Raw genomic sequence first — 19,746 nt, forward strand, 5'->3', positions numbered from 1 at the left:
TAAACACACACTGTGACACTCCCTTTTTTTTTTAACCGCCTGACTTCATATAAAAAACCTCCTGCCTCCTCATGTCTGAGAGTGGCACCCTGGTAAAGGATTAACAGCAGTGAAACTCTAATAGTGGAGTGCAAAAAAGTGAAAAGGAAATAAACGAAAAGGTAACAGTCCTTATATTTTGTTTTATGGCTTTTATTTGGAATGATATGTATAATCTGTTGTGTGACCAGGTAAGAGCTTGGCATGTTTACTGCAGTTAAATTATTTTCAATTTCAGACATTGTAAGACTCTATGACTGGATGTTATGACTGTGATACCTAAATGATATTCAAATACACATTTTTAGTTAAGCTGGAAAACAACAGTGGCTTGTGTTAGTTCACCTTCCTCAAACACTTCCCCTTCTTATAATCATACAGCCTGGGAGTGAATTATTTAAACCATCACAAATTGTAGGTGTTGTGCAGTGGGCTTTGGGGTGAAGAGGCATAGATGCAGAGGTAAGGCAAAGGTACAAGTCTTTTTATTAATGAAAGTTTGTTTTACTTTGGAGCATGTCTCAAACAGAACATTTACAATGTTCTAAACATACTAAGGGACTAAACATACTCTGAGACTACACGAACTAAACAGACTTGTATACAAAACAGACTAAGAGCTAAATATGTTAGTGGCTAAACAGACTACGAACAAAGCAGATGGGTAGACAAGTCAGACTAGGATACTCAAAAGACTAAGAACTAAGCAGGTTAGTAGCTAAACAGACCAAGAACTAAACAGACTAGGGGAGCTAAACCCAGTAAGGGCCAGCCATGCTAGAGGCTAACCATGCTAGAGGCTAAGGAAGCAACAGACAAACACACAGAAAGCAACAGTAACTAAACTAGGGAGACAAACAGACTGAGAGACACACAGGAAAGGAGACAAACTGACAACACAGACTAAATCTACGTTTACACTGTCAGGTAAATGTGAGCCAATTCCGATTTTTTGCCTATATGTGACACATATCGGATATGATTTATGTCCATGTTAACAGGAAAAAAAACACATGCAGTGCGATATTTCGAGATCGGTTTCAGGCCTCCTTCATATGTGGAAATAAATCAGATATAAATCAGATATGTGCTAATGTGATTGTCGTGTAAACAGACAGATCAGGTATACTGAGTCGTTGTGTTCGGTACGTCATTAAAACTGTGAGTTCTTCACGGTTTAATGATGTAATTTTATTCTCCGATGAAAGCACGCGTGGAATGATAACATCGCAGGTGACATGAAAGAGGAAAAAGGAAATGAAGGATATGCACAGGCTGCCCTTGTGGCGTTTTTCCCTCCTCCTCGGATTCAAAATGATGGTAACATTTCGCGAATTTTCATATATCGCAAAGCTAGCGTCAAGCATATTTCGCCCTCGCCCATCTTGCGCAATGTTTTAGATGGTATGGCAAGTGCAAACACTTGTATCAGATATGAGTCATAGTTGAAAGAACGTGTAAACAGACGGTTTGAAAAATCAGATATAGGCAACAAATCAGAATTGGGCATCGAGACCTGCAGTGTAAACGAGGCTAAAGAGACAAACTAACCACACATACTTAATCAAAACAAATGTAAACTTAACTTAACTAGCTCCACAAACCAAATGCCAATTAAAAACTGAACAAAAAAACAACACAGAACAAAATGCCCACTTTACATACCCAATGCTCGACCCAGGTTCCCAGAACAAACAAACTATTTATAAAGGAACTAATGAGAGACCTCGGTTCAGGTGAGCGCTCTCTGAGTCCAAAATTATAAAATTATAAACTACACAAAACACACATACTCAGTTTTCGGGGGCACAGCGCCCTTTAGGGGTGATCCTTTTATTTACTAATTCTAAATGTTTCTGTCATTATAGAAATAAATATGTTTCATGAGACATTCTCTTTATCTGTCTTTTGTTTTTTAGCAGCTTATAACACATGTTTATCTTGTTAATTATTGGCTCTTTAGGTTTTACCTTCGTTTGTTTCATTTTTATTATTTTTTTAATTACATTGCTTTTAGTATAAATGTAATCCTCACTAAATTACAGTGTGATGATTCAAATCAGCCTTATCTTATTGATTGAACTCTGTCTAAGCCAGAAATGCTTGCCAAATGATCTAATAATTGCATATAGTATCATACAGATATAATTTTTTTATTATTATTATTATTATTACTACTATAAGGAAAGATTTACAACACAGGGCTGAACATGAGTTCGGTGAGTCAATAATGTTAATTGCCTGTACTCTGTTTGAGGGCATGCTTGCTTGTTTCGGCGCAGCCTCAGGCGAACTGTATGACAATTCAACTCCTGGCCGGTTTTCCTGATTGTCTTACGTCTAGGCAGTGGCCTTTTCCCTTTTAAGAGCTGAGTTGAGGTGGCTGGGTCTCGGTGAGACTGAAAGTGCCGGGGCTGGTTCTCCAGCGCTGTTCTCTTGGAGCAGTTAAACAGTGAATTTATTCCACACACCACATGAGGCACATGGCATTGCCCCAGTATCTTCTTTAGGCGTGGCATGCAGCCTTTTTCCTTTCTGTGACTGTGTCAAGATGGCTGGCTTCCAAACGAAACTGACAGTTCCGGGACTGCTCATACAGTCTGCACACCTTTAAAGTCCCCATTCACATTCTGCTCACTGCACCAACATGCAGCATGCTATGCCCGAACTTTCAGACAGATTTCACCAGACTTAACCTGAGCTTAGCTCCTCACCCTTTTTAAAGAGCAAAGCATTGAGGATTTTGATGAATATTTGCCACCAGACGTGCCACATTTATTAGCTCCGCCCCTTAACATAAATGCAGAAAGGTAGGCTGCCTAGATAGTGAACCCTTTGGAGTAAGTGAGGGACAAAATTTCTGAAAAAAAATGATTCATCTGGGACACTGATACACACGTTAACATGTAAACAGAAAAGGTACCAGTGTGGGTTTTTGTTGGAACCCATGCATTAAATAAATGTAAAGAAATATGTTGGATTAGAAGATTTGGAGCCAGTTTAAATGCTCAACATTTGCAAATGCTGGTCATGATCAGTTCCTGGTTTTATTGTTTACTCACCTTTTTTCAACTAACATGCAGTTAATTTCTGTCAGTATCCACTTCTGTTTTTATTATTTGCTCACCTTCTCTCTCTCTCTCTCTCTCTCTCTCTCTCTCTCTAAGTTCAGCCCTGCCAGTGGTGTGTTTCATTTGCAAAATTAATCAGGGCTCTACAGCCAATCAGGGGCGTCTGAGAGCTCACACAAGCGGAAGGAGCGGATTGCGCTGTTCTCAGAGTGTCTTATGCCGCCCCCAGCGGGTGCTTGAGCAAGCAATTCGAAAAGATGCGGTCGGCTGGCATCACGTGGTTCGGAGGAAACTTGTGATAGTCTTCGGCCCTTCAGACTGAATGGTAGTAGCCTTAATGTGGGAGCCCCCTAGTGACAGGGAGGAACTGGATACAGAATCACTAAATCAACTAAATTTGAAAGAAAATTGGGAGAAAAACCAGTAAATCTTGAAACAATAACAATAATACTGTTTACATTAAAACAAAATAATATGTTAAATTAAATAGGTTTTACAATTTATTATTTCCAACAGAATTCAGAGTGAAAACTATGAGCAAACAACATCAAGTCATGTCAGCATTAGCAGAGAAGATTGTTAAAAAGACATCAGGAGAAGAGGAGAAAGAACAACTTGAGAGTGTGTTGGAGGAGGCAAATATGAAGAAGAATGAAGCAGAAGAGGAGAAAGCAAAAATTAAGGATGTATTAGAGGCAAACATAAAGAAGAATGAAGCAGAAGAGGAGAAAGAACAACTTAAGGGTGTATTAGAAAAAGCAAATATGAAGAAGAATAAAGCAGAAGAGGATAAAGCACAAATTGAGGATGTATTAGAGGCAAACATAAAGAAGAATGAAGCAGAAGAGGAGAAAGAACAACTTAAGGGTGTATTAGAAAAAGCAAATATAAAGAAGAATGAAGCAGAAGAGGAGAAAGAACAACTTGAGGGTGTATTAGAAAAAGCAAATATGAAGAAGAATAAAGCAGAAAAGGATAAAGCACAAATTGAGGATGTATTAGAAAAAGCAAATATAACAAACGATCAAGCAGAAGAGGAGAAAGCACAAATTGAGGGTGTATTAGATGAGGCAAATATAAAGAAGAATGATGCAAAAGAGGAGAAAGCCCAACTTGACACTGTGTTGGAGGAGATGAATATGAAGAAGACTGAAACAGAAAAGAATGCACAACTTAAGAGTGAGTTACTGGAGGTGAAGAAAAAGAGGGATGAAACAGAAGAAGAGAATGCACGACTAAAGGGATTGTTAAAGGTTATCTCACTGTCTTATTATCTAAAATTAAACATTTATTTTGTGATGCATTTTGTTTTGCTCACAGATCAGAATGTGCTCAATAATTTTGTCAACATATGATTGCCTTAAACATGTTTTTTCCCTTATTTTATAGAAAAGCATTAATTATTTCACTTGGCTGACCTCTGTGCTGGTTGTGGTTTTACTGTCTATTGTATTGCACTGGGCCTTCAAAGGTAAATACTGATTAAATTATAGCTACCAAATATCACACTCAATTTGTTACATCAATAATAATAAATATGCACCTTCCTGTTTAAAGTATTGTTAGGAGCCTATAAATGGTATTTTCCTTATTAGGACATGAGATAAATCATTATGAGCTCAGACTGATGTTGGTGGGGAAAACGGGAGCAGGAAAGAGTGCATCAGGAAACACCATCATGGGTGAAGAGGCCTTCAGAGTCGAGGCGTCTCCTGCATCTGTGACTGCAAGCTGTAGGAAGAAGAACAAAGTCCTAGACAGAAGAAACATCACCATAATTGACACTCCTGGTGTCATGGACACATGGTTAATATCAAACCAAACGGCTCACCATGCACATGAATGTATCTCCATGTCTTCTCCTGATCCTCATGTTTTCCTGCTGGTGATCAAACTGGGAAGGTTCACGGTGGAGGAGAGCAATGCTGTGAAGTGGATTCAGGAGAACTTTGGAGAAGAAGCTCTGAAGTTTACCATGATTCTGTTCACTGGTGGAGATCTGCTGGAAGGGAAACCTGTGGAGAAATTTATAAGTAATAGTTTTGATCTTCAGAATCTGGTAGATACCTGTGAAGGTAGATATCATGTTTTTAACAACTATGAACAAAGTAACCGCACTCAAGTCACAGAGCTGTTTGAAAAGATTAATGCAATGCTACACCAGAGCATGGGTTACTTTTACATAAAAGAGGTTCATCAGAAGATAATGGAAAGAGAAGAGAAAGAGACCCAAACAGTGGAAGAGAAGAATAGAGCTATGATGGCAAAACTGATCAGAGATGAGGAATTAAAGAGAAACCAGCTGAAGGAAGAGATGAAAGTTGCAGAGAGGAGGAAGATGGATGAGTTGGGAATTGAACTGAGAGATGAGAGAGCTAAGATGGCAAAACTGATCAGAGATGAGGAATTAAAGAGGAACCAGCTGGAGGAAGAGATGAAAGTTGCAGAGAAAAGGAAGATGAATGAGATGGCAATTAAACTGAGAGATGAGCAATATGAGAACAAACATCTTAGGGAAGAATTAGAACGTACATATTTTGCATTTTTCTGGTTTATGGTCATAACTGGCATACTAATTTTAATATTGGTCAAAGTGGTTTGCTTTCCAAAATGGAATCTTTGGAAGATTTTAAAAAATAACCATGCCATCTTTTACCAAAAAAAAAGCATACGTAAAAATTCATTTTAATAAGTAAACTTAAATAAATTTGCCAAGTATATCTAATTTAAGTATAATTATATCCGTGCACAAGTATTAAACATGTAAATGTACTGTTTCTGTAATTCTTGGGACTAAACTGGCTCACTCTTCATAGTTTATAGAAGTATACTTTGAGATAGACTTTGGAAGTAAAGCTAGTTAACTTGTAACTTTTCTTTTGTATTAAAATTGTAAAGTGCATGCAGTGCTTTAAAAAAAAACATAATATCATGTAAAATTATATTAGATATGAACTGAATTTTAGTATATAATTTTAATTCAAAATGTGAAAATACTCAATCTAGATTCAGTACACATAAAGTGAAATTTCTACATTGTTTCTTTTTTGGTTCTTTCTACGTTATGAAGAAGTACGGAAGTTGCCTAAAATTTGCAATAATCTCCTTTGAACAGTTGATATTGAGATGTTTATCTGCTACTAATGATCTATAAATCCTTCATAACGGCTCTAATCTGAGGTACTGTTTGTTAATTGGTGATTTCTGGGGCTGGTGACTCTAAATGAACTTCTCCTCTGCAGTAGAGGTAAGTTTTGTTCTTGCTTTCCTGGAAAGGTCTTCATGAGAGACAGTTTTTATCACGGTGCTTGATGGGTTTTCCAAACGCACTCGACACAATACTGTTCTTGCAAGAACTGTTCCAGAACAGCTGGCCTTCATGTCTTTAAAAAACACCTGACTGTTTTTGTTGTTGTTTTTACTTAATTACCTAATGCCATATGTGACATTTCATAGCTCAATATTCTGTATCTTTCTAAAATGTAGAAAATAAATTAAAACTTGTGTTCAAAATTTTGATTGGTAATGTAGTACACTGTAAAAGTCCTTTCATTCTTTTGGCTGCCCGGATTTCCTTTCTCATTTATCCTTGCCCAAGCTCTTTCACTCCTCTTTAGCGTTCAATCATTTAACTTCATTTCCTCATCCTCTTCAGCTGCTTGTGTTGCCATCCTAATCAAGTCACAGACACCAAGTTTATGCCTCATTGAAGTTCTTTCCTTATCTTTTCTTTTTCTTTGTTGTTTAAAGGCAGTTGGAAACTAGTAGGTCACATGACCGTTTCCCTTTTAGTACCTCTTAGCATCTAGTGAAGTTCTGTGGGCTACATCACTGCCACTTATAGATCTTTTACACTATTAACTTTATTGTGTGAGCTTTTTACATAATTAACAATACTACAGAATTGTACTACGGAATTAACAAGACACTAGCTTGTTGAACCGATCATGCGCGAGTACCAACCATTGGCTGGTGTGGCGACATTATGACGCCATATTGGTTGTTGCTAGACATTGAGTGAAAGGCTGCATGCTATCAAAGATTCTGTGTTTTGTTTGCCATATACCAGCTCAGGTTGTGTGTTTTCATATATATTTCATTAATAATATTTTGGTATGCAATTGTGTGTATATATTCATTTAATAAACTAATATGGGCTGTGGTGTGCAGAAGCATTACAATGCAGTTAAGAAAGCCAGCTCATCATACAAAATATGAAGTAAATAACATCAGCCAGCATATATTCCAGTACAACTTATTCAATCTGCGATGAAGACTTTCACAAACCTTTCACTTTGTAAATTTAATAAAGCATACATATATATGGTGATTATCCATGCTTTATTAAATTTACAAAGTGAAAGGAGAATTTTGGGACTGTGTTTCTGGCATAGTTCATCATTTAAAAAAGTAATTTATTACTTTCATATCAATTTGCTCATTGTTTTATTCAGTCTAAGTAGATTTATTTTAACGATAGATGTAAGTCAATACAAGTTAAATTCAGCGGTAGTTATTACTTTTTTCATAGACATAAAAATCCTCCTGAGAACCTTTAACAACGTGGTCGGCAAATAAAAGATAATACAGATATTCATACATTTTTACAAATGCTAGATGGGAACAGTTTGGAGTTATAGACCGTCTGTAAATTACTGTCCCACTAAAATATGGATAATATCCATATTATTATTATATAAAAGATTATAATAAATGTTGTTACTGTTAGTGTCAATGTCATGCATGGTTGTGTATAATGACTGTGCATAATCATTTTTAATAGAAAATTAATTTTATTTTTTTCTATAACTTTCAGGTTATGTGACTTATTGCCTCAAAATCTATTCTAAAATGTGTGGCCATTCAGGTTCTTACTCATTAGCAACAACTCGTATGACGGCAAGTTGACACCAGAAGTAGTGAGTATGTCCGGTCTACACTTTCTGTGCCTCAACGCTTTGTTCTCAGCCTTAATCTTATTGGATCGTGGTCCCTCATGCGTTTTCAAAAGTGAAACTGACCGGAAGTGAAGTCACTTTTAGTGATTTATTTAAAATTAATGATAATGCATAAATAATAAGAATTCTGATTAAAGTAATACTTAGATGTTTCTTAAAAATAGAATTATTAATATGATTTGATTTGTTCATTAGTGAGTCAGTCATACCTGACTTGTGTTTAGTGCATTACAGCGTGACAGTTAAGGAAACAAACTTTTAACGGTTAACGGTAATAGATAACGGAAACTCTCACAGGGGATTTCAGTCTCAGGAGGTCTTATTTTATTTTATTTTTATTTTATTTATTTTATTTATTTATGTATTTATTAAAAGGCACGACTTTTAGGAACATGGCGGTAACAGGACCGAAAGCGGAACGAACTTGTGCCCGTGCTTTTTAAGACCTAATGTGATTACCGTTTGTTTGTTTTTAATACTGTGTGTGTTGGGGGGGGGGGGGGGGTATATCAGACAATATGTATTAAAAACTTAATGTAACATAATATTATGAAAATTGGTGATCATGTTATTCATTATATAAATAGATATGTTTCATGAAACATTTTTTTTTTCTGAATGTTGTTTCTTTTAGCAACTTATAACACATGTTTATGCTGTTGATTATTGTCTCTTTAGGTTTTACTTTTGTTTGTTTCATTTACTTATTTAATTGCATTGCTTTTTTAGTATAAGTGTAATCCTCACTAAATTACAGTGATGATTCTAATAATAATTATTGAATAATTGCATACAGTATTATACAAATATATTTTTTTAAGTTATTATTATTGCTATAAGGAAAGATAGTAAACAAAGCGCTGGAAATGAGATTGGTGTGTCAATAGTGTTTTTTTCCTGTACTCTGTTTAAGGGCATGCGCTCTCTCTCCCTCTCTCTATCTCTCTCACTATCTCGCTCACTATCTCTCTCTCTCTATCTCTCTCTCTCTCTCTCTTTCTCTGGGCTTCTCTTCTGTCCACACAACAAAACACCATTAAATTAAAGATTGGTTGTTGATTGTAAGATCTAGCCAGCCTTCTTTCGGCGCAGCCTCGACAATCCAACTCCTGGCCGTTTTTCCTGATTGGGAACGACAGTCTTACGTCTAGGCAGTGGCCTTTTCCCTTTCAAGAGCTGAGTTGAGGTGGCTGGATCTCTGTGAGACTGAAAGTGCCGGGGCTGGTTCTCCAGCGCTGTTCTCTTGGAGCAGTTAAACAGTGAGATTATTCCACACACCACATGAGGCACCTGGCATTGCCCCAGTCTCTTCTTTAGGCGTGGCATGCAGCCTTTTTCCTTTCTGTGCCAAGATGGCTGGCTTCCAAACGAAACTGAAAGCTCCGAGTCAGCTCATGTGCTCATTCCGCGCATCTTTTTCAAAGCAATCACACCGGTGTACAGTCTGTACACCTTTAAAGTCCCCATTCACATTCTGCTCACTGCACCAACATGCAGCATGCAGATTTCACCAGACTTAACCTGAGCTTAGCTCCTCACCCTTTTTAAAGAGCAGAGCATTGATGAATATTTGCCACCAGCTGTGCCACATTTAGTAGCTCCGCCCCTTTACATTAATGCAGAAAGGTAGGCTGCCTAGGTAGTGAGCCCTATGGAGTGAGCGAAGGGATGAAATTATTAGGGGTGCACACCGTCCACTAATTCATCTGGGACACTGATACACACGTTAACATGTGAACAGGACAGGTACCAGTGTGGGTTTTAGTTTGAACCCACGCACAGAAGAAAAGAAAAAAATTTAAAGAAATATGTTAAATTAGAAGATTTGGAGCCAGTTTAAATACTCAACTGTTCCAAATGCTTGTCCTGATCTGTTCCTGATTTTATTGTTTACTCACCTTTTCTCATCTAACTTGCAGTTAATTTCTGTCAGTATTCTAAGATACTGCTGTATCTATTCTAAGATACCAAAAACAATAACACAGAAAACGAAATAACAAAATTTAAAAAATATAACAAAACAAAAAACACAACAACATATCCAAATACAAAATACCAAATGAAAAAACACGACGATAATTTAGTCAAATTGGTAGAGGTAGGTATAGTTTGCGAATAAAAAATTCTTATCGTTGATTGGATGAGACATCTGTCACTCAAGACATACAACCAGTACTATCAAGTGAAGTAAGAATCATTTTTAAAGCACATTTAACACAACTTAGTTGACCAAAGTAATATATAATCCTAAAATACTGAAATTAATCCTTAAATGAAAAATACATCTAAATGTCCGTGTGGCTGCAGAACTTCCTGTGTATTTTGAGTGACAGATATCTTGTCCAATCAGCGGTGAGAATCAACATGCCCATGTGTGGTTTGCGAATGAAATTCTTATTGCTGATCTTTAGTAGGAGATATCTCGTCCAATCAGCGGTAAGAATGTAATTCGCAAACCACACCCACCTTCTCTGGCTTGTTGATTCTTACCTACGGTCTATAAAACATTAAACGTAGGGGGTCCATGGCAGGACACCACGAAGAAAGCTGCTGCTTACTAAAAGGGACATTGCAGCACTTCTGATATTTGTGAAAGAGCACCTTGACACTCCACAGCAGTTTTGGACGATGTCTGTTACTCAAAATATAGTATGAAGTTCTGCAGCCATACGGACATTTTCATTTAAGGATTCATTTCAGTATTTCAGGATTATACGGCACTTTGGTCAATTAAGTTGTGTTAAATGTGCTTTAAAAAAATTATTCTGACTTCACTTGATAGTACTTCTTTTATGTCTTGAGTGACAGATTATCGTCCAATCAGCAATAAGAATTTTAATTTGCGAACTATACCTACCTTTTCTGGTTTGACTGAATTGTTGTTGTGTTTTCTCATTTGGTAGTTTGTTTCTGGATATGTCGTGGTGTTTTCTAATTTCTTATATTGTATTCGGTTTTGTTATTTTGTTTTCGGTTTAGTTATTTTGTTTTTAAATTTGTTATTTTATTTTCCATTTTGTTATTTTGGTTTGCACTTCTCGATCACCGTAGTATCCACTTCTGTTTTCATTATTTACTGACTGTTTTTCAGCCCTGATAAACAGCCCTGCCAGTGGTGTGTTTCATTTGCTACCTTAATCACGGCTCTACAGCCAATCAGGGGCGTCTGTGAGCTCAGGCAAGCGGAAGGAGCTCCAAATATGTTACGCCGCCCCCAGCGATGCGTAAGCAAGCACTTCGAAAAGATGCGGTCGGCTGGCGTCACGTGGTTCAGAGGAAACTTGTAATAGTCTTCAGCCCTTCCGACTGAGTGGTAGTAGTAGCCTTAATGTGGGAGCCCCCTAGTGACAGGGAGAAATTGGACGCAAAATTTGTAGGAAAATTTAGGAGTAAAGTTTGTACGTTTTCTTTTGTATTGAAACTGTAAAGTGCATGCAGTGCTTTTAAAAAAAACATTATGTTAAATTATATAAAATATGAATTGAATTATATATATATATATAAATATATTATTAAAAATGTGAAAAAAATCATTCTAAATTCAGTCCACATAAAGTGAAATATCTACATTGTTTCTTTTATTTCTTTCTATGTTATGAAGCAATAGCAATAACAATACACAAATATATATATATATATATATATATATATATATATATATATATATATATATATATATATATATATATCAAAGTGATGTCTAAGCTGTTAGAATTTTCAGTCTACAGTTAGTCAAGTGGAGACACTTTGGGACTGTGGCTACCCTACCAAAAAGTGGGCCCCAGTTAAAATGACCCAAAGAGCACAATGAAGACTAATCAATGAGGTAAAGAAACAACCCCAAGTAACAGCCAATAATTTGAAGGCATCATTGGAACTGGTTTACATCTGTGTTGACGACTCTGCAGTACATAAAACATTGGACAAGTATGGTGTCCATGGCAGGACACCACTAATGAAGCTGCTTCTTTAAAAAAAAAAAAACATTACTGCATGACTGAAGTTTGCAAAGGTCCAAATTTACACTCCAAAGCGGTATTAGCAAAATATTCTGTGCACTGATGAAACTAAGATTTATCTGGAAAAAACATCTAATTTAAGAAAAGAGCACTACATATCACCATAAAAATATAATCTCAACCTAAATGTACAGTATGGTGGAGAAAACATCATGATTAGGGCCTGCTTTGCTGCATCAAGGTCTGACCAGCTTGCAGTCATAGAGGGGAAGATGAAACGTTACCTTGAAGAATTCTTGATAAATGTGAGAATACCTGTACATCAGCTGAACCTTTGTAGAAGTTAAGTGATGCAAGAGGACAATGACAAAGCAAGTGTCCAAGTCAGAGGCTAGACCTCAACGCAATAGAGATGCTATGGAATGACTATGGAAAGAGCCACCCACATAAGACATCTAAAGAATATGACATATGGCTAAAATTCCTCTTGAAAGACATGCAGATCTGAACCACAGCTGGAAGCACCTAGTAAAGACTATCGCTGTCAAAGAGGGAGGGGCCCCTCCCCTGGTAATTTAAATAAAAATACAATAAATAGAAGCAAAAATAGAATTAAATATAGCACACTTTTTTTAACATATTGCACTAAAAAAATAATCTGTATGCTGATATTTCACTTAAAATGTAGTATAAGTGAATAGAAAAGAATATTGCACAAATGTACCGATAATCAGATATTGTACTTTGACTTGGAACTTATCTTGAGTTATGGGAACAGTAGTGTCCCAAAGTATTATTGAGCATTAACTACTGACAGTCCCTATGCCTTAGTGAAAGCGTTACTGAGATGAGTTATATAGTTTAATGGCCATTGGGAGAAAAGATCTCCTGTGGCGCTCTGTAGAACACCTGGTCATGATCAGTCTCTGGCTGAAATCGCTCCTTTGGTCGGAGAGAACACTGTGTAGCGGGTGAGAAGGACTGTTCAAGATTGTGTGTATTTTGGACAGAATCCTCCTCCTTGCCACAACATCAACAGAGTCCAGCTCCATGCCCAGGACAGATCCGGCCCTTTTAATGACCTTGTCCAGTCTGTTTTTATCTGCTGCTTTCATGTTGCAGCCCCAACAGACCACAGCATAGAAAACGACACTCGCCACAACAGATTCATAAAACATCCGAAGAATGGTATTGCAGATGTTAAAAGACCTGAGCCTTCTCAGAAAGTACAACCGGCTTTGTCCTTTCTTGTAGAGTGCCAATGTGTTAACTGACCAGTCCAGTTTGTTATCCAGATGCACTCCCAGGTATTTATACTCAGAGACCATGTCCACTGTCTCTCCCTGGACAGATATAGATGTCACAGGTGTTCCACTTTTCCTAAAGTCAACTACCAGCTCCTTCTTTTTCTTGATGTTAAGTTGTAAGTGGTTATGCTCACACCAGAAAACAAAGTCATCCATCACAGACTGGCACTCAGAGATGTCACCATCCTTAATACATCCCACCAACACAGAGTCATCAGAGAACTTGTAGATGGCATGATTCTGAGTTATATTTATAGTATGAAAAGAAATGGAGACAGAACAGTCCCCTCAGGAGCACCAGTGCTGCAGATCAATGTGTTGGACGTACAGTTCTGTAATCTGATATACTGAGGACGGCATGTCAGATAGTCCATGATCCATGAGACCAGGGGAGTGTCAATTTGCATGATCCTTAGTTTCTCCCCCAGTACTGCCTATTTAGTTTTAATTGAATTTCTGTACCATTTCTTTTCTCTGAAAGTGTCCTGTATGGGAAATTAAACCAGGCTGCTCCGGGACTCATAGTCAGTGAGTGTGAAGATAGCATTAGTGTAATCATCACACTCCTCACACGATCATACCTTCAGACTTGCACACACCCATAATCACATACACTCACGTATGTCCTAACATGCAGGCATACTTGCATATACTCGCGTATGTCCACACTAACATGCACTCATACTTACATACACTCACAAACACATACAAACACAAGCACACTCACATTCTTAGTGAGTGATTCTTGCTTACATGCAGTGGTGTTAAAAAGAAATCATTACTTAATTTTCATTAAGGTCAGTATAGTTATTTACTCCATTATATGGACTCCGTCATATTTTTTGCTCCTGTTTTATCAGTTCATCTGAATTATAAGCCAAAAACTATTTCTGCAGTATGTTGACATAAGGTGTTTGCCTCAAATAAAATACTAAACACACACTGCCTTTTTTTTTATTTTTTTTTAAACCACCTGACTTCATACAAACCCTTCTACTTCCTTATGTCTAATTGAGAGTGGCACACCTGGTAAAGGATGAACAGCAGTGAAACTCTGATAGTGGCGTGCAAAAAGAGGGAAAAGGAAATGAACTAAAGGATCTAAAAGGTAACAGTCCTTATATTATATTTTATGGCCTACATGTTGCTATTTGGAGTTCCAGGATCTTCTCTCGTGTACTGGTGTTTCTTAAACATATTCTTTTGTGCCTTGGAAATTTATTTTGGTTTTGAATTTAGCTAATTATAAATGTTTGTCATAATAGATATGTTTAAAGAGACATTCTCTTTATCTGCCTGTTGTTTCTTTTAGCAGCTTATAACACATGTTTATGCTGTTGATTATTGGCTCTTACGGTTTCTAAGGTTGTTTCATTTTCTTTTTTAAATTCCTCTCTAATTAAATTAATATTAAATTACAGTGTGATGATTCAAATCAGCCTTATCTTATTGATTGAACTCTGTCTAAGCCAGATGCTTGCCAAATGATCTAATAATTGCACACAGTATCATACAGATATATTTTTTTTATTATTATTACTATAAGGAAAGATTGTAAACAAAAGGCTGGAAATGGGCTCGGTGAGTCAATAATGTTTATTTCCTGTACTCTGTTCGAGGGCATGTTCTCTCTCTCTCTCTCTCTCTCTGGGCTTTTTTTCTGTCAACACAACAAAATACAATTAAATAAACTTTAAGATTTGTTGATTGTATGGTCTAACTGTCAAGGCCATTGGGAACGACAGCCTTACGTCAGTCACTGGCCTTTCCCCTTTCAAGAGCTTAAGGAGATGGCTGGGTCTCGGTGAGACTGGAAGTGCCTCGGCTGGTTCTCCAGCGCTGGTCTCTTGAAGCAGTTTAACAGTGAGATTATTCCACACACCATGGGCTCCTGAGGCACATGGCACTGTCCCAGTCTCTTTGCTTGTGGTGCACGCCCTTGACTGACACTGATACACATGTTAACATGTGAACAGGAGAGATACCAGTTTGGGTTTTTGTTTGAACCCACGCATAGATTAAAAGAAAACAAAAAAATTAGAAATATGTTGGAACAGGAGATTTGGAGCCAGTTAAATGCTTAACTTTTCCCAAATGCTGGTCATTGTCATGAACGGGGTGTAATGGCGGATGTTGATCGCAGTGGGCGGAGAGAGCAGGCATAAAGGCAGAGGGGTTGTGTAACCAAAAAAGTCCTTTAATAATGGTTGTCACAGAAATAATAAAGACAAAACAAACAAAGGAACAAAAAAACTCAAACAATATTTAATACATGGGGTTAAACATGGGCTCTCTGGCAGGACACAGACTAAGGGATACCAACAGTGTATGGTAACCCCGACGGGCTAGCTCCATCAGTTGACTGTGCGGCGGAGGCAGTACCGGATCGCTGTCGTAGGCCGGGCGGAGAGGGCAGCACTGTATTGCTCTGAAGAGTAGAGCCCCTAAAGACAGTGCCGAGTTGCCCCCCAATTAGGGCGGCCAATGCAACACTGTTTGGACCTTCAACCCTGGCGGTGGATACAGCGCTGAGATGTCGCTCTGAAAGAACGGAGCCTCGAATAGGGGCTGCTGGGGCCTCCACGTGAGGCTCTCGGGTGCTGCTTGGGCCTCCACGTGAGGCTCTCGGGTGCTGCTGGGGCCTCCACGTGGGGCTCTCGGGTGCTGCTGGGGCCTCCACGTGGGGCTCTCGGGTGCTGCTGGGGCCTCCACGTGAGGCTCTCAGGGGCTGCTGGGGCCTCCACGTGAGGCTCTCGGGTGCTGCTGGCGCCTCCACGTGAGGCTCTCGGGTGCTGCTGGGGCAAAACACAGGCTAAGGGACTCCCAGCAAACGCCCTGTGGCGAAACACAGGCTGAAGGACGAAACACGTGACAGGACACACAAACTACGCGTGGAGCTGAAACAGGACATAACATGACGAGACTAGACAAACAACGAGACGGGAGAGACAAGTAGAGACGGGAGACAAGGAGAGGCAGGAGACAAAAGAGAGACAAGGAGAGGTGAGAGACAAGGAGAGAGACGGGACTAGGGTTAAAGACATGGCAATCAGGTAGACATGGCTTTTAGCTAAACATGAGCACTTAACCATGGCAGTCAGCTACACATTCTTTAGCCCGACATGCACTAAGCTACACTTACCTAATAGCTCAACACAACACTAGGGAATTGGGGCACAGAAACACAGAGATGAGGGATATCCAGTGGCTAGGCTAGGGGACACTCAAAGGCTAGGCTTACTGGGAAACTAGGGAGGCAGGAAACACAGAAAGGCTAGAGACACAAAGGGGCTATGGCTAGAAGCATGATGGTTAGCTCAACTTAGATTTTAGCTAAACACACTCCTAGCCAAACACACACCTATCTACTTACCTGCTCTAGCTAAACACACAAGAAAACAGGGGGACAAAAACTTCAATACTCACATCACATGACATGACTGAATCAGCTCCACAAGCACAGACAGAACATCTACAGAAAATATTGCCAAACTGGGAAACTGAGTCAGCCAACAAAAACTACACCGGACAAACAGCGACCTCTAGTGGTGGTCCCTTACAGTCATGATCTATTCCTGGATTTGTTGTTTACCAACTTTTTCTCATCTAACTTACAGTTCATTTTGGTCAGTATCCACTTCTGTTTTTATTATTTACTCACCCTTTTCCCCTGAAAGTGGTGTGTTTCATTTGCTACCACTCTCAATCAGCTCCATCTTTCTCCAATTAACCACCTTTCACACAGTTCACTCTCTGTACTCCGTAATGTGTCTGCTGGATATCTGATGTTTAGACTGTAACAGCGAGGGTCGTGCGAGGGGTAGAGCTGTTCGGAACAGAGAGAGGCGCGGGCATTTATACACGTGGTTGCGTGTCGTGATCATTTAGGTAGCACCGGTAAAGGTATCAGGGACAAAGACACAGCAAGAAAGAAAGAACAGACAGACAGACAAAGTGTGCTGTAGAAAGATGGAGGCAAAGCCCCAGCCTCTGTCTGTCAAAAACGCCGGCGAGAGAGGAAGCAAGAGAGAGAGCGGCACGCATCAGTCCTGCAGGCGCGCTCAGTTTAAGTGGATTTTGATGATGTTTCTTTCTGTCTATAACACTATATGCTGCTAGTATTCACTTATTCACGTATACTTAGAAAGTCTAAGCTACTCACTCCTTACCTGCTTAAATATTCCAAATAAATGTCTTTATTAGAAGGTCTTTATCATTTATGTTTTGGCTACATCAGTGTTTCTTAATCCTGGTCCTGTAGGATGGAAAATGGCATAACGGGCCATCAAGGACCTCCTGTTGAAGTGTGTGACATTATACCTTTTAAGATCCTTAAAAGATCAACTCAGTGAATTTTGGAACAATAACCATAATACCATTCGCATTAACACAAAACAATATGCCAAATTAAAATTAATAAATTGACTTAACGTGATATTACAATATATTATTTCCAACAGAACTCAGAGTGAAAACTGGAAATGAAGCAAATAACATCAAGTCAAGTCAAGTCAACATTAGCAGAGAAGAATGTAAAAAAGACAGAAGGAGAAAAAGAGAAAGCACAACCTGAGGATGTATTAGAGGCAAATATGAAGAAGAATGAAGCACAAGAGAAGAAAGAACAAATTGAGGCTGTATTAGAAAAAGCAAATATAAAGAATGATGAAGCACAAGAGGAGAAAGCACAAATTGAGGGTGTATCAGAAGAGGTGAATGGTAAGAAGAATGAAGCAGAAGAGGAGAAAGCACAACCTGATAGCGCGTTACAGGAAGCAAACAAAATGAAAATGAATGCAGTAAAGGAGAAAGCACAATCTGAGAGTGGGTTGGAGGAGATGAATATGAAGAAGACTGAAACAGAAAAGAAGAATGCACAACTTAAGAGTGAGTTACTGGAGGTGAAGAAAAAGAGGGATGAAACAGAAGAAGAGAATGCACGACTAAAGAGATTGTTAAAGGTTATCTCACTGTCTTATTATCTAAAATTAAACATTCATTTTGTGATGCATTTTGTTTTGCTCACAGATCAGAATGTGCTCAATAATTTTGTCAACATATGATTGCCTTAAACATGGTTTTTCCTTTATTTTATAGAAAAGCATTAATTATTTCACTTGGCTGACCTCTGTGCTGGTTGTGGTTTTACTGTCTATTGTATTGCACTGGGCCTTCAAAGGTAAATACTGATTAAATTATAGCTACCAAATATCACACTCAATTTGTTACATCAATAATATTTTAATATGCACCTTCCTGTTTAAAGTATTGTTAGGAGCCTATAAATGGTATTTTTCTTATTAGGACATGAGATAAATCATCACGAGCTCAGACTGATGTTGGTGGGGAAAACTGGAGCAGGAAAGAGCGCATCAGGAAACACCATCATGGGTGAAGAGGCCTTCAGAGTCGAGGCGTCTCCTGCATCTGTGACTGCAAGCTGTAGAAAGAAGAACAAAGTCTTAGACAGAAGAAACATCACCATAATTGACACTCCTGGTGTCATGGACACATGGTTAATATCAAACCAAACGGCTCACCATGCACATGAATGTATCTCCATGTCTACTCCTGATCCTCATGTTTTCCTGCTGGTGATCAGACTGGGAAGGTTCACGGTGGAGGAGAGCAATGCTGTGAAGTGGATTCAGGAGACCTTTGGAGAAGAAGCTCTGAAGTTCACCATGATTCTGTTCACTGGTGGAGATCTGCTGGAAGGGAAACCTGTGGAGAAATTTATAAGTAATAGTTTTGATCTTCAGAATCTTGTAGATACCTGTGAAGGTAGATATCATGTTTTTAACAACTATGAACAAAGTAACCGCACTCAAGTCACAGAGCTGTTTGAAAAGATTAATGCAATGCTACACCAGAGCATGGGTTACTTTTACATAAAAGAGGTTCATCAGAAGATAATGGAAAGAGAAGAGAAAGAGACCCAAACAGTGGAAGAGAAGAATAGAGCTATGATGGAAAAACTGATCAGAGATGAGGAATTAAAGAGGAACCAGCTGAAGGAAGAGATGAAAGTTGCGGAGAGGAGGAAGATGAATGAGATGGCAATTAAACTGAGAGATGAGCAATATGAGAACAAACATCTTAGGGAAGAATTAGAACGTGCATTTATTACATTGTTCTGGTCTGAGGTCATGATGGGCATACTCGTTTTAATATTGGTCAAAGTGGTTTGCTTTCCAACATGAATATAGTTATATCATTGGAAGATTTTAACTAATCATTTTGCCATCTCTCACCAAAAAAAAGCATACATAAGATTTATTTTAATAAGTAAACTTAAATAAAGTTTGAATAAATTTGCCAAGTATACCTAATTTAAGTATACTAATATCCGTGCACGAGTATAATACATGTAAATGTACTATTTCTCTAATTCTTGGGACTAAACTGGCTC

The 19,746-nt window shown here is 38.3% G+C and overlaps 2 protein-coding genes across 2 annotated transcripts; both read left to right on the forward strand.

Annotated features, from left to right (window-relative positions):
* Positions 1–3,336: 3,336 nt before the first annotated feature.
* Positions 3,337–7,031, forward strand: LOC128506719 (uncharacterized). Its single transcript, XM_053477284.1, has 4 exons — positions 3,337–3,435; positions 3,627–4,363; positions 4,500–4,581; positions 4,706–7,031. The coding sequence occupies exons 2-4, from the start codon at positions 3,644–3,646 to the stop codon at positions 5,797–5,799; spliced, it is 1,896 nt and encodes a 631-aa protein (XP_053333259.1). The 5' UTR covers positions 3,337–3,435; positions 3,627–3,643; the 3' UTR covers positions 5,800–7,031.
* Positions 7,032–18,125: 11,094 nt separating this feature from the next.
* On the forward strand, positions 18,126–19,537 carry LOC128507019 (GTPase IMAP family member 7-like). The gene is made up of 3 exons (XM_053477640.1): positions 18,126–18,295; positions 18,432–18,513; positions 18,639–19,537. The coding sequence occupies exons 1-3, from the start codon at positions 18,173–18,175 to the stop codon at positions 19,535–19,537; spliced, it is 1,104 nt and encodes a 367-aa protein (XP_053333615.1). The 5' UTR covers positions 18,126–18,172.
* Positions 19,538–19,746: the final 209 nt, after the last annotated feature.

This window comes from Clarias gariepinus, chromosome 18, assembly GCF_024256425.1.
Source record: "Clarias gariepinus isolate MV-2021 ecotype Netherlands chromosome 18, CGAR_prim_01v2, whole genome shotgun sequence".
Lineage (NCBI taxonomy): Eukaryota > Metazoa > Chordata > Actinopteri > Siluriformes > Clariidae > Clarias > Clarias gariepinus.

What these genes read in the sequence shown, in the direction of transcription:
- LOC128507019 (XM_053477640.1), top strand. Translation starts at nt 18,173, where the DNA reads ATGAATATGAAGAAGACTGAAACAGAAAAGAAGAATGCACAACTTAAG. An exon ending in GACTAAAGAGATTGTTAAAG is followed by an intron (nt 18,296 to 18,431) that starts GTTATCTCACTG and finishes TTTATTTTATAG; the next exon opens with AAAAGCATTAATTATTTCAC. An exon ending in ATTGCACTGGGCCTTCAAAG is followed by an intron (nt 18,514 to 18,638) that starts GTAAATACTGAT and finishes TTTTCTTATTAG; the next exon opens with GACATGAGATAAATCATCAC.
- LOC128506719 (XM_053477284.1), top strand. Translation starts at nt 3,644, where the DNA reads ATGAGCAAACAACATCAAGTCATGTCAGCATTAGCAGAGAAGATTGTT. An exon ending in GACTAAAGGGATTGTTAAAG is followed by an intron (nt 4,364 to 4,499) that starts GTTATCTCACTG and finishes CTTATTTTATAG; the next exon opens with AAAAGCATTAATTATTTCAC. An exon ending in ATTGCACTGGGCCTTCAAAG is followed by an intron (nt 4,582 to 4,705) that starts GTAAATACTGAT and finishes TTTCCTTATTAG; the next exon opens with GACATGAGATAAATCATTAT.